This window comes from Malaclemys terrapin, chromosome 5 (genome assembly GCF_027887155.1).
Source record: "Malaclemys terrapin pileata isolate rMalTer1 chromosome 5, rMalTer1.hap1, whole genome shotgun sequence".
Lineage (NCBI taxonomy): Eukaryota > Metazoa > Chordata > Testudines > Emydidae > Malaclemys > Malaclemys terrapin.
The window spans coordinates 134,464,747-134,479,520 of record NC_071509.1 but is presented as its reverse complement, the minus strand read 5'-3'; the positions used below and the strand labels follow the sequence as shown (position 1 = coordinate 134,479,520).

General features: G+C 54.2%; 1 protein-coding gene across 2 annotated transcripts in view; it reads right to left on the bottom strand.

The window, feature by feature from the left end:
• RBPMS (RNA binding protein, mRNA processing factor) overlaps positions 1 to 14,774 on the bottom strand; it is a 130,073-nt gene that overhangs the window by 2,917 nt on the left and 112,382 nt on the right. Inside the window, exons 7-8 of one of the 2 annotated variants that reach the window (XM_054029886.1) lie at positions 13,744 to 13,813; positions 699 to 789 (exon numbers count right to left, since the gene is read on the bottom strand). In XM_054029886.1, the coding sequence (XP_053885861.1) occupies positions 13,751 to 13,813 (63 nt within the window). In that variant the 3' untranslated portion in view covers positions 699 to 789; positions 13,744 to 13,750. Of the gene's footprint in view, positions 1 to 698; positions 790 to 13,743; positions 13,814 to 14,774 lie in introns of those variants that run through there. The other variant, XM_054029887.1, reaches the window with a different exon arrangement.

The window sequence follows — 14,774 nt, the reverse complement described above, 5'->3', positions numbered from 1 at the left end:
AAGTTCACCCATCTTAGTATATAGACTTCTAGCATGTATATACAAGCACTTATAAAATTTGTCACTATTTAGTTGTCATGTGATGTAATTGAATAGGATTCTTTTTCAAATGACTGTTTCTTTTCAGCGGCTTCTGGGACTTTATCAACTTCTGTCCTCTCTGCTTCACTAGGCTATAGAGAACCCCCGTTAACAGATCCTCCCCTAAGGGATCTTTCTTTCTGAACCTTGTGCTCCTCTCCATCTGTTGGCTTTCCCCCAGGCCCTAGTTTAAAAAGTCACGGACCACCTTTGTAATTTTGCATGCCAGCCGTCTGGTTCTATTTTGGTTTAGGTGGCGCCCATCCTTCCTGTACAGCTGCAAAGTGCTTTGCATGGCGGGCAGGTGACTGTCCAGCTCTGCACCCAGCATGTGGGCTAATGAATGTATTCTTCTCTATGTGCCCCTGCTACTGCATCTGTGCCATTTGCCACGTAGACACAGGAGCATGGTGAAGTGCCAGTCCCAGGATTCACTGCGCTGGACACTGCATCCTCACTGCAGGTCTGAGACCATAATTCTCTCACGTGATGACTGTAAGCACCGCTGCAGCTTAGGGGTGAAGAAGCTGACCCCGCTCCTTTGCTGCCAGGAGGGTTTCATCCCCAAAGCAGTGTGTGGTTAGTGATTGCCTCTAACTTACCAGCACACTGTAGTTTTGCAGGAGGGCATGAGAAACCAGTAGCCACCTTCAAAGGCTCCATTAATACCCACAAGACTGATTGTAGCCACCATCACACACCTGATACCTGTGACAGAAAAAAGACAGGCACAGTCAGAAACTCCACAGGAACCGTGTATGTTTCTGAATTGACCCGGGGGTCTAGAAATCCAAGCGGAGGGGCACCAAATAACAAAGAACTTGATGCCATTCATGCGACACTGACTGTGTCCAAGTTGTCAACAATGGAGGTGATCACATCCGTTTCAGAGGAGCAAGGGGCTGGACGCACAGCCCCAGGAAAGGGGGAAGCCACTGGAAGTGGCCTCAAGCCTTCACGGGTGACCTGGGAGGCTGCTGTGGTAGCAATGTCAGGAGTTTGGCCTCATATCCTGCTGAAGAGGTTTGTGGGGGACAGGCTGTGCGTGAAAGTAGCTAGAACTACCATTCTCTTTGTTGTTTGTGCAGTTACAGCTGAATTAATTTTACGCTTCATAAACGCACTGTTCAGTTCCTAACTCTCCACTGGACTTCCTTAACTAGTGGCTTAAACACAGCAAATGTCTGCACTGGGCTTGCTAATCCCAACACCCTGACCCCAGGAGCAAATGATCACATACTAGATGTTCAACATACTAGACCGGTAACTAAGACGAGTCACTGGGCAGAACAAATCAAACCCAGCAGTGAGCCCAGCTGCCACAGATCCCTGCCCAGAACTGTCGCGGTCCCAGGACCTTGCCACAGTGACGTGCAGAGCTCAGGCAGCCGCTCCCCAGAAATAGGCAGTGACCACACAATTGAGGTGCAAATCAGGAGGCACCTGGCACAGTCTAAGCCAGGGAAGAGCGACAGTGACCCTGTGTGCCTGGGACACATCCCACTGCCCTGTTCCCACTAGGAAGGAGTGCCAGAGAGACAAGTGGAACGCCCCAAGTCGCTGCTACGGCAGTGCAGCAAGACGCATGAGACAGACTGCACTAGGCGTGAAGAGCCCTGCCTCTCGACTGGGCAGTCCGAACATTTCCTGCCATTGCTCACTCTGAACCGTAAGTGTCGCCTCTGTACCGAGGGCATCTGCAGCCTTCCCCTTTTCTGCCAGCCCTAATAAATACCCTCTCCCGTAGCCATGTGAGTGGTTAGTGCGATCCACCAGGGCTGGTGCCTACAAGGCCTAGCTGCCGAAGCACCTACAATGCTTGCCTCTGAGTCGCAGTACACCCAGCATGCTACTGGCACCATAGGGGTTTGGTGTGCCTGGCCCTGAGCACCCCAATAATGACAGCATGATTGAGCCCTGTGCTGCAGGGGGAACATTTCCCCGCCTCTCCGACTTTCAGGGATTCATACAGGGTCACACAGAAAGTCTGCAAAAGAGCTGGGAACAGAACTCTGCTGGAGACAGAACCCCGTACTTCGAGACCCTCGCAGGGGGAGCCCTTCTCCTGCCCGAGCACCGTCACCAGTCTGTTTTGGAGAGAAATGTGGGGGCCTCATTTCTCAAACGACAAGATGTGTTAATCCCCACGTGCAGCGAGGCGCAGGGGCTGTTCTTTCCTGGGCTAGGTTGTGTTGCTGCAGAAGCCAGAGTACCGCGGGGGAACTAATAATACACCATTCCCAAATATGGCATTGTGTACGTTTCCACTGGTGCTGTTGGAGCAATCCGTATTTTGGAAAAAAAAAAAAAGCTGCTTCCCAAATGTTCAAAACAGATTCTTCATCGCTTTCTAATACGCAGGCACGAAAATAGCCACTGGACATCATGTCCTTTCCTAAAAAGACAGTACCAAGATGCGGAGGCGTAAATGCAACAGCCATAAATTAAGGTATCAGTAAGAGCCGTGGTCCTTTCCCAAGTGTGGCTATTTCCAGCAATGCCGGTTTTGATCTGTTCTGGGGTCTCTAGCTAGCTGTGAGGGCCTGGGAAGAGTCAAGCTAACGATGTGGATGGGTGGAGTCATGCGTGGGCTTGGTGGCTTGGAGTGGGGAGCGCTCCCTCAAACAGTACGCAACCCCCTTTTGCAGCACCTCCCCCGCCAGCTGTTCTGCAGTCTGTCCAGCTCGTGAGCTTTCCTTGCTCACTGGTGGGAATTTTTCTTGTTGTCATCTTATAAGGTGGCGTTAGTGGGGGTGGGAGGCTGGGAGTGGGAATCTGACCTGGTTACTACTAGCGAGTGGACAGGCTCCTCCCCCTTTGCTCTTGTTTCTGTGGGGTGGGCTGGGAGGGTTTTTTGGAAGGGGTAGCTGGACGATGGGGAGGGGTAGGCGGATTTGGTTAAAAAGCACTTTGCAAGATGCGCCGTTGGGATTTCGGCTGTCCGTCCGTCCGTCTGTCACCCCTATGGCTGGTTGGCTTGTAAGCGCTTCAGGGCACAGACTGCTTCTTAGTCTGTGTTGTGCAGGGCCCAGCACAGTGGGAGGGGCGCGATGCTGCGTTGTGGGCACGCTGGGGTTGAGTCAGGAGGGAACTCATTGTAACTGCCTTGGATTGCTCCATGCGTACTGAGCTGGGAGGGGAATGAAATCTACATTCTCTTTCCCCAGGGCCTGGGGAATTAGCACCCAGGAACGAAAGGCCACCCTGACATGGTACCGATGGCTCTGAATACTGAACTGGAGGGGCATGAGCCCTCTGAGTGGAGGTGGCTTGTTGCCCATGGTAACAGGGCTAGCAAAGGGAGAGGGCTGGGGAGAGCTGGCCCTGCCCTAGCGTGAAGCCCAGCAGAAAGATGCTGGGGAACAGCTGATCAGCACCTCATGATTGGCCCACACACTCAGCTGGCCAATATAAAGGGGGAAAATCAGGAGAGAGGAGCTGGTAACCACTGCAGGCAGACCAACCAAACCTGTGGAGCTCCCCTGCAGGGTCAGAGAGGGCCACAGCTGGTAGCTGCCAGAAGACCCCAGTCTGAACCCCCTAACCAGACTATTTGTGTTGCTTTTTACACACTTGTCTGTCTTGTTTGTGAAGACAATAAACAGAGCCCCGAAGACAGGGACAGAAAGTGAACCTGGGTGTGTCTGTCTATTTCCAGCTAGTGACTAGAGCCACCAGGGTACACGTAATGGAGAATGCGGGAGAAGCCTGGGTCTTGCTGCTCTTGTGACATGGAAAGGAGAGCGGCGGCCGCAACAGTGCCTGACAGCTACAATTGCAGCAGCAGCAAACGTCGTTCCAGCAGAAGCATCAAGAGGATCATCAGCAATTCACGTTCAAAATATTGGCTTGGGACCCCCACATTCTACAGGTTGGTGCAGGTTGCCAGCGTGGGAAGAGGCGCCCTCGCTAAGATGGGACCAGAGGATGACCCGCAGTCCTTCCGAGAGACCTTTGAGCAGGTGGCTGAGGCCTGCTGACCCCAGTGTTCAGTTTTGTATTGACTGCCACAAAGTACATGCAGTTTCTAAATTTGATGCGTAGCGTACGCTTAGGATTGATGAGATGCTAGATGAACTGGGACAGGCCCAAAACCTAACAACACTGGCCCTTACTAGGGGTTATTGGCAAAGCCCCTTCATAGAATCATAGAAGATCAGGGTTGGAAGGGACCTCAGGAGGTCATCTAGTCCAGCCCCCTGCTCAAAGCAGGACCAATCCCCAGACCGATTTTTACTCCAGCTCCCTAAATGACCCCCTCAAGGATTGAGCTCACAACCCTGGGTTTAGCAGGCCAATGCTCAACCCACTGAGCTATCCCTTCACCCTAGAGCTCACTGCACGTGCCACACCTAACGGCCTCTACCAATTCCAAACCCTTCCGTTTGGTCTCCATGGGGGCCCAGTGACATTTCCAAGACTTATGGATAAGCTCCTCCTACCTCGCTGGGTGTATGCTGTGGCCTACCTGGGTGATGTAGTGATTTATACAAGGAGCTGGGCAGAACATCTCCAGCGGGTCAGAGCGGTGCTCTCGTCTGGGCCTCACTGCCAACCCCATGAAATGTTGGACTGGATGTGCAGAGACAAAATACCTGAGATACCCTGGGGAAATGGGAGAATCGAGCTGCTGGTAGACAAGGTAAAGGCTCTTGTAGACCTGCCAGTCCCTGCCACTAAGCGACAAGTCAAATCTTTTCTGGGGCTAGCTGGATACTATTGGCAATTTGTACCCTGGTTCTTCACAATCACAGTCACTTTAACGAACCTTCTGCACAACAAGGCCCCACGGAAGGTGCCCTGGGTTCCTGCATGTGCAGATGCATTTGGGATATCAAGTGAATCCTTTGCAGCATACCAGTGCCACGTAGCCCGGACTTTACTAAGGACTTCATCCTGCAGACGGATCTCTGAATGGGGGGAGGGGCTATCCTTGAGGATGGGGAACACCCCATGCGACATCTGAGGAGACAGTTCCTGCCCTGGGAACAAAACTAGGCAGTGATTTGAAACGGAGCGCCTGGCGATAAAGTGGACTATTGAGGCCCTGAGGTACTATTTGCTTGGCGCAAACTTCATCCTCATCACTGACCCTGCTATGTGCGAGACAACCCCCCAGATGGACACAGTGGTACCTAGCCCTGCAACTGTATGTATTTACAGTTCACTACCGGCCCAGAGCCATACACGTAAACGCAGATTTTTTTTCATGGGAAGGAGGCAGGTTGGTGGACAAAGAATGTATCCTGGGCACCACTCTTGGAGGTTGGGGCGGGAGGGAAGAGCATGTAATAGCGCACGCTGCCCCCTTTAAGTCCTGGGGACTGGGGGAACAGGGAGCAGCTGACCCTGCCCTAGACAGAAGCCCACCAGGCAGGTGCAGAGAATCAGCTAACGCCTCTGATCAGCACTGCATGATTAGCTCATGCTCTCAGCTGGACAATATAAAGGGGGGAAACCAGGAGAGAGGAGATGGTAACCAGAGTAAGAGGCTGTGGGCAAGTGGACAGACCCTGAGGCGCCCCGCCCTGTGGAGCCGGAGAGGGTCCTATCTGGTAGCTGCCAGAGGCCTACAGTCTGAACCCCTCGCCAAACTGTTGTTTGTGTTGCTTTTTGCACACTTTCCTTTCTTGTTTGCAAAGACAATGAACAGAGCACCGAAGAAAGGGGCAGAAATCTAGCCTGGGCATGGCTGCTGGTCTCTTTCTAGCTGGTGAGGAGGAACACCAGCGCACACCCATACGGATGGGAGGCTGAGCAAAGGGGAGTCCAACTGAACAGGTTTGATAAGACCATGTGATCAGGATCTGAGAGCCTGTTGCCAGGGCACCTGCGTGTCCTATAAAGAACAGAGACGTGGGGCCAGCCAGGCCCTGAACGTGCCTTTTGCAAGGAGAGAAGCAAAGTTAAGGAGGGGCGCGACAGCCTCTGAGCTGTAAGTACCTCCGTGGGGAACAAATATTTAACAACAGGCTCTTCAGTCTAGCAGAGAAAGGGATGACACAATCCAACGGCTGGAAGTTGCAGCTTGACCCATTCAGAGTGGAAACAAGTGTGTAAGGGTACGTCTATACTACCCGCTGGATCGACGGGTAGTGTTCGATGTATCGGGGATCGATTTATCGCGTCTCGTCTAGACGCAATAAATCGGTCCCTGAGTTGGCAAGAGGATTAAGCGGAGTCGACGAGGGAGCCGCGGCCGTGAGGACGGCCAGGTAAGTTGAACTAAGATATTTCAAATTGCGTCTCTTAGTTCAAACCCCCCCACTAGTGTAGCCCAGGCCTAAGTGTGAATAATTAGCCACTGGGATAATGTACCAGGGATCGTGGTGGATTCTCCATCAGTGACCATTTTAAAATCAGGACGGGATGTTTTTCTGAACGATCTGCTCTAGGAGTTACTGTGGGGAGGTTCTCTGGCATGTGTTACACAGGAGGTCGGACTACATGACCACAATGGTCCTTTCCGGTCTCAGAAACTATAAATCCCCGGGGATGCAGGCTTTCTCTCCACCAGATTGCGGTCAGTGCTTCCGGACTAGCGAATAGATGTAGCAGCACTTCAGCAACGTCAGTCTGAGGCACGTGTGTATTTTTAGTCCAGGACACGTGTGTTTTCTCTAGTCATGTTGGCGTTCTATAGAATCACTGACTGTAAGGTCAGAGTGGCCCATTGTGCTCATCTAGTCTGACCTGCACAGCACAGGCCAGTCTGTCACCCAGTGACTCCCGCCTCAAGCCCACAACCTGTGGCTGACGAGAGTGGAACAATCCAGCTTATCTTTTAGTAAGTATCAGTTGCCATGGTTAGTAATATTACTGGTAAAATTCTGCATCAGATTTCCAATTTGATGCTTGCTGACTGCACCTTCAGCCATTGGTTGTGCCTGTGAGGCACTGGGCTCTCTCGGAGACGGTGTGCCGGCCCGGCCCCGGGGTCCATACGAAGCGCCGGGCTCTCTCGGAGACGCTGCGCCGGGCTGGCCCCGGGGTCTGTACGAAGCGCCGGGCTCTCTTGGAGACGCTGCGCCGGCCCGGCCCTGGGGTCCGTACGAAGCGCCGGGCTCTCTCGGAGACGCTGCGCCAGGCTAGCCCCGGGGTCTGTACGAAGCGCCGTGCTCTCTCGGAGACGCTGCGCCGGGCCGGCCCCGGGGTCTGTACGAAGCGCCGGGCTCTCTTGGAGATGCTGGGGTCTTTCCAAAGTGGAATGCCTGGCTGGTGCTAGGGTCTCTCTGAAGCAGTGCACCTTGGTGGCCCTGAGGTCTTTCTTAGGTGCCAGGGTTTCTCCAAGCTCTCCCACTACGCTCTCTCTGAGGCAGCATGCCCGGCTGGCACTCAGGTCTCCCCAAGGCACTGGGGTGAAGCTGGGGTGGCACACCTAGCTAGGGCTGGGGCACTTTGCTGGCGTGTAGGTCTTTCTTAGGTGCCAGGGTCTCTCTGAGGTGGCACACCTGGCTGGTGCTGGGATCTCTCTGAGGCAGTGCATCTTGCTGGCACAGAGGTCTTTCTTAGGTGCCAGGGTCTCTCTGAGGAGGCACACCTGGCTGGCACTCAGGTCTCTCCGAGACACTGGGGTCTCTCTGATGTGTCACACCTGGCTGGCACTGGGGTTTCTCCAAGGCACTGGGGTCTCTCAGAGGTGGCACTCCTAGCTGGTGCTGTGGTTTCTTCTATATATTTGTTTATCTTAGGGTATGTCTACACAGCAACTGAGAAGGTGTTTCCCAGTGCGGAGGGACAGACTTGTGCTAACTCTGCTGGAGGCAGTGCACTAAAAATAACAGCGTGGCTGTGGCATCCCAGGCAGCAGCCTGGGTTAGCCACCCTAGCACAATCCCACCTGACCTGTGGGCACACACTCGGGGTGGCTAGCCCAAGCTGTGACCTGTCACTTGTAATGCACTGGCTTGAGCAGCGCTGGCTCATGTGGTCTCCCCGGGCTGGGACGAATACTCCCAGCTGCCGTGTAAACATTAAAGCCAAGATTTTCTAAAGCCACTCGTGATTCTGGGGTCCAATTCGTGACAGCTTCTGGTGTTTGTTTTTCAGGTGCCTGGGTACAAGTTTCCAGCACTGCCGGGCAGACCCAGCCTTGGAGATCAGGCCCTTCTGAGGGCTCTCAAATTGGCACTGAAAGGCACTAACTGATTGCAAAAATCTTGCCCAAAATGGCTCTAGCCCGTCTGTGTCAGGATGTCTTCCCATTGCTGCTGCTCCCATAAGTCTCAGAGCAGAGGTCTGCTCAGGCCTAATGTCTGAGCCCGACCTGAACCCAGCCCAGACCCAAGCCCCAGCCCGAGAGGCTTGAATCATTTTCTGACCCGACACTTCCCCCTGAACTTGAGTGAGTGCCAGCACCGCCTCCTGCCCGGGCCATTGGCCTGGTGGTGGCTGCAGCTGCTGCCCCCTGCTGGCTGTGTGCCGTGGAGCCAGCGGTGCTGGGACTTGTTGGCGCACTCACTGCACAGCAGAGGGAGGTTGTGGCAGCCGGCGGGAGCGGGGCAAGCAGCCACCGTCACACCAACACCCAGGCAGGATGAGGAGAGACAACCTGACCGAAGCCCGAGAGGGTCCAGTTGTTTTCCTACCTGCCCCAACGCGGGCCCAACACTCGTAGTCAGGTCCTCCTGTCGGGTTCAGGTCAGGCTGCATAACTTGAGCACACAGGGCTAGGCACTGGCCGGCTTGCCCAGATCATGATTTATGAGGAGAGGCTGAGGGGACTGGGATTGTTTAGTCTGCAGAAGAGAAGAATGAGGGGGGATTTGATAGCTGCGTTCAACTACCTGAAGGGGGGTTCCAAAGAGGATGGAGCTAGGCTGTTCTCAGTGGTGGCAGATGACAGAACAAGGAGTAATGGTCTCAAGTTGCAGTGGGGGAGGTTTAGGTTGAATATTAGGAAACACTATTTCACTAGGAGGGTGGTGAAGCACTGGAATGCGTTACCTAGGGAGGTGGTGGAATCTCCTTCCTTGGAGGTTTTTAAGGCCCGGCTTGACAAAGCCCTGGTTGGGATGATTTAGTTGGGGATTGGTCCTGCTTTGAGCAGGGGGTTGGACTACATGACCTCCTGAGGTCCCTTCCAACCCTGATCTTCTATGATTCTATGATCAGAGTGGGAGAGCAGGGCCTCAGAAGAGGCTTGCAGCCCAGTGATGGGGCAGGAGGTGCTTACCGCTAGTGAAGAGCTGTGACTGAGCAGAGGATGGAGGGAATCTAGCCCTGCCAGCCTGGCCCCTTTGCTAGGCACTAATCTCTCACTGAGGACATGTGCAGGTGCTCAGTTGGACATTACATACAACATCACAGCTAGCCAGATGCGACAGCGTTCGCTGAGCTGCCTTAAGAAATGTATCCCCCGGGTTTTATTTGTGACAGTCACCGTTATTGAGCTTTATATTTCAAATGCACGACTAGTGGGGAGCGTGAGGGAAAGGGGGAGGCTGTCTGGCCATAGTCCGTATCACTGGGAGGGACGGTCCGCCCTGACTCCAGGAGCTAGCAGTGGTGGGTGACCTTGACATGTGTATGGTGGGAAGACTGTTGAACCCTTTTATCTGAGCTGCATGTCAAAGGAGCTTAGACTGATGTGCTGTGAAAGTGGGTGACGCCTGGGAACAGTTGGGTAGATGCATTAGGGCTTAGCACTGCTACTGGCCTAGTGGTTTTACTTTTTGTTTTAATTTCCACAGTTTATTTATTCACAAATGGCTGCAACATTTACAGACTGTATCTTCTCTAACTTCTCTTCCAGGATGGATTGCATCAAAAGAGTACATTTGTATAATAAAATAAACTCCCCCCTGTGCTGTGGTAATCTATGCTCAGTAACCACATGTGTTTTCCATTTATGGACCCTGACCTGATCTGCTGCCAAGGGAGTTTTCATTAACTTTTAATAAGACATTTTTGTTGTGTTTGGACATGCATGTTGTAGAGAGTTAGGAAGGATCTATGCATTTCAGGGAGAATGGAGCCTCCTTGCTTTCTTCTTTGTGGAGAATCTGTGCAAGCTGTATTCTGTATGCACTTTTCGATTCAGAGATTCCAAAGCCAGAAGGGGACCATTGTGATCATCTAGCCTGACCTCCTGTCCAGCACAGGCCAGAGAACCTCACACAGCCATCTCTGCATCCAGCCCATAACTTCGTTTGAGCCAGAGCATATATTTTAGAAAGAGTGTCCAGAGAGACAGACGTCAAGTGCTGGAGAATCCACCCCGTCCCTTGGTACTTTGTTACAGCAGTTAATCACCATCCCAGTTAAACATTTGCCCCTGTCGAGCTTCAACTTCCAGCTGTTGGATCTCCTTCTGCCTTGGTCTGTAGGTTAGAGTCCTCTGCTCTCAGAAAGCCCCTCCCTGTCCAGGTACTTGCAGACGGTGAGAGTCACTTCTCAACCGTCTCTTGAATGAACTAAAAGGCCTGAGCTGCTTTCGTATTTCTCTGAAAGCAGGTGCAGATCATTCCTGTAGCTCTTTTCTGAACCCTCTCCGATTTCTCAGCATCCTTTTGGCAGTGAGAGACATCGGCGTGGGACACAGTAACCAGTCATGGTCTCACTAATGTCCTAAGCAGAGGTGATCCCACCTCTCTGCGTATGCACACAAGGATGTTCAGACGTGTGGTGTATGTTGTCTACAGGTGACTTGAGGCCAGGCTTCTGGAAGATTTGCTGAATAGTTCAGAGCCACACTGAATGAGTCTGGGTTACAGCTTTGACTACCCCTGCAGAATGGTCAGTGGCAGTGTGACTGAGCCATTCTTTCAGCTGAGAAAATACCAGCTTATGAGGATTGTCTCTCTCTAAATGAAGTATATCCCCTGGTTTCTTAGCAGAGATGGTTTTGAGAGGGGTGCAGACTGCAGGCACTTTCAAGTCCAGTAAGATGCAGTATGGCTGAGATGGTAATCAGCTGGACAAGGAGAATGCGCTGAGGATTGGCGCAGTCACTGGGAGGGCATCAGTGAGACCACAGCATGTCCTACCAGCAGGCAACAGGACACCCAAACATGATGCAGCTGGTAAAAGGCAGTTTCCTGGTGCCATTTACTCCCTATGCACACTGGTGAGTAGCTAGGGAACTCCACTGGCACTGACAGATCTGCTGTCTGGGGCTGGGCCTGCTTGGTAGCCTGGATATTTCAGATAGGCTGCCCTCGGCTGTGCACTGCCAGAGGTGCCATCAGCCAGTGCTGGGGCCACTATCAGGGAGAATCTCTCCCGCATACACCTGCATGAGGGACCATCCACAAATGTCAGCAATAGACAAGGGCAGCAGCATTTGGGGCACCCCTCAGCGTGCCAGGGCCTGCCGTGGGCACCAGGTCCCCACAACAAGAGAGACGACTCAGGCCAGACGTGCCGAGCACTGCAAGACCTCTCTGTGACCGCAGCTGTGGGCTCCTGCAGTGCTGAGGTAGGCCGTTCCCAACAAGGAACGTGATGAGGGGACCCCAGCTTTGTGTGGCACGTAGGGAACGTGGTGCCTACAATGAGCCACGTCTTGTGAATGAGGAATGCTTGAGCATGAGTGCACAAGCCGGAGCCGTTGCACTGAGCCACCCAGACACCATGTCATGTTCTCCAGCCTCCCCTGGAAGCCCTTGCTAGTCACCTCCAGGCCACACTCAACGGAGCTGATAGCCAGTGTGAGACATCTCTGTGGGAGGATCTGTGAAGGTCCTTGACCACTGCTACCAGCTCTGAGAGACTGCTCCCAATACAGCCAGGCCACAGCACCAAACCCACCAATCTGTGCCTTGCCAGCATGGCACTGTGGGGCACAGAGCCGAGGAGATGAGCAGTGGTGTCTGGGCATGACCCTGAATCCATGATGACTCCCCAGCACAAACATGCTGCTGTGGCCAGAGTTGTGGGTAGCGTCTGCAATCCTCTCCCCTCCCTGCTCCAGGGGGCCCCAGCACAGCTGGGCCTGGAGCAGCTAGTGCCAATAGGGTGCCAGGCTCCAGCTCTGCGGGCACAGTCTGTGTCCTGAGCCCTTGGGCCGCAGGGAGAGCAGGAATGGCGGGGGGGATAAGACTAGAAAGAGAAAACAAGGGTCAGGAGAGCGCATGGCCAGGCCAGACATCAGGAGAGGCAGGGTGAGTCTGCCAGGGGGCATGGAGCATAAGGGCTGTGGTGTCAGGGTACCCAGCCACCCAGCTATCGCACTGGGGGCTCTGACAAAGCCAGACTGGGAATGACGGAGCTAAGAGCGGCCTGTTGGGTTTAGTTAGTTCAGCTGTAATCGTTTGGGGCCCTGTTCTCCAGGGGGTGTGACAGAAACACAAAGCAACGGGGAAGGAAAATGTTCGCCATCTCTGCCTGACGGAGGCGAAACCAGTCTCTCCAGCCGCAGAGCCCGTCAGCGCTCTGTTCAGCTAAACATGCGCCCGAAGGAGAGATTCACAGTCAACGTTTAGAAAAAACCCACGTTTTCCTTGAGCACGCGTGAGCGCTCTGAATTATCTGCTCTCGGGCAGCCACAGGGTGGAGCCCCTGAGTGAAGGATACAGCCTAGGCCAGGCAGGTCGGACTAGACCTGCAGCCTCCTTCTGGCCTTCCACTCGACCGACCTAGGGCATTTTCTCCCAGTCCGTCCCTTTGATGTGGTTCGGCTTATGGGCTCCACGTGTCCTGCAGAGCCCAACCCTCGCCCTTTTGCCTTCACACACACACGCATCTTGTCTTTCCATGTGCAGCACCCTCCCTTCCAACCAGCGTATCCCCTTCTGGCTCCGCTCCTGAGGGGCAGCCTCGTACCGAACGAATGGCATCACAGCCACTCCAACAGCATTGTCCAGTGACTGCCTTCAAGCTCCAGTTTCGGTGCCCCAGGCTCTGTCACCCACCCCTAATGCCAGCTGCGGGCACTGAATCACTTTGTCAGACGGTGACAGCAAGGGAGAGGAACGTAGGACCTCTCTGTGACGCAGTAGGGAGCTGGGTGGACTGACCTGGGAATGTCGTCTAGTTTTACTGGGACTGTCTGCATGGGGAATAGAATAGCCGGGGGAGACTTTCCTTGAGGGACGATACCTGAACTGGGAGGGGGATGGGGCCAGGTGACACCTTTGCCCGGGAAACTGGACAAAGGCTGGAGGAGGAGCCGGGAGGACGGGGGAATGAGACGTCTGCAGTGGAGTTTCAGTTTTGGGCTGGCTGGGGAATTGGAGGGAACCCCAAGGCTGGGGTCTAAGATCCCTACCCCCCCAGAAGAACCTGACTAAGGGGTCCTGTTTATGCTTACAAGCTCTGGTTTGGACTGTGTTCCTGTCGTGTAATAAACCTTCTGTTCTACTCTCTGGCTGAGTCACGGTGAATCACAGGAAACTGGGAGTGCCGGGCCTTGTCTCCCCCAAACTCCATAACACTCTCCCCATGAGGCCAAGCTTTCGAGGAGAAGCTGTACAACGCCCTCCGTGTGAATTATCCACGTAGTGGAGTGATGAGATACGTACAATCAGCCATGGCCAGGAAAGGGCCTGGGGATGCGTCATGAGATACCGACATTCCTCCCACGCCTATAGACTCGGAGCAGAGCCAGGGGCAGGGACGTGAATTCTGCTATGGCAGGACACCCCTTCCTCGCCAGCCCAAGGAGCCATTGCCTCCAGCTGGTGCCGGGGAAGTGAAGCCCACGCAGAGCCGTACACTTACACAGTATTCAGCAGAACTGACGGGACTTCCAGCCCTGAGAAGCAGCCTCTGAGGGAGGGAGCCAGCGCATCTGAAACGACAAGAGAGGCGGGAGTGAAACATGAGCTAGGAGGCATCACACGCCTTCAACTCCTGCACAAACCACATCCTAGGTCTCTGCGAAGAGCTGGGCCCTGTTCTGGGCTCACTCTAAGTGCCAGACAGGCCTAGCCCCAAAACCCGGCTTTAAACACCATCCCCTTCCTCAGTTCTGGGCGGTTCACAGCTGCAGCCCCAACGTTAGGTCCCCCGTCCATTGCCACTTGCAAGCGGATTCACCGGAAGGGCCAAGGCCAGCACTCCGCTGCCAGAGCACACCCGTGGGGCTGGATTTGGGGCAGATCCGGGCCCGTGCTTGAGCTGCCCATCCGAAGTTGGAGCTGTGGCTTAGAACAGGGGTTCTCAACCTTTTCCTTTCTGAGCCCCCCCTCCCCCTACAACGTGCTGTAAAAACTCCACGGCCCACCTGTGCCACAACAACTGCTGCTTCTGCCTATAAAAGCCAGGGCCGGCATTAGGGGGTAGCAAACAGGGCAACTGCCTGGCGCCCCACACCACAGGGGGCCCTGTGAAGCTAACTGCTCAGGCTTCGGCTTCAGCCCCGGGGTGGTGGGACTTGGGAGCCCTGGGCTCCCGCCCCAGGTGATGGAGCTTTGGCTTTCTGCCCTGGGCCCCAGCAGATCTAATGGCAGCCCTGCTTGGCGGCCCCCCCCAGTGGGCCCTGGACCCCTAGTTGAGAACCACTGGCTTAGAGTCCTTCCTGCAGAGACGGTATTGCCTGAAGGCAGCTCTGACCCAAACACGAAACTAAAGGAATCAAAACCCAAGTCAGGGATTGTGGGGGGAGAGGGGCGGTAGTTTCGTGTCCCATGCTCCCTTTCCTTCGAACATGTCCCTCTCCCTGCCCCGCCGGCAGATGAAAGGGGAATAGCAGTGCCTCTGCTGGCTCTACAACGTCAGAGGACCCCTTTGCACTGCCTGATCCTCCTGGC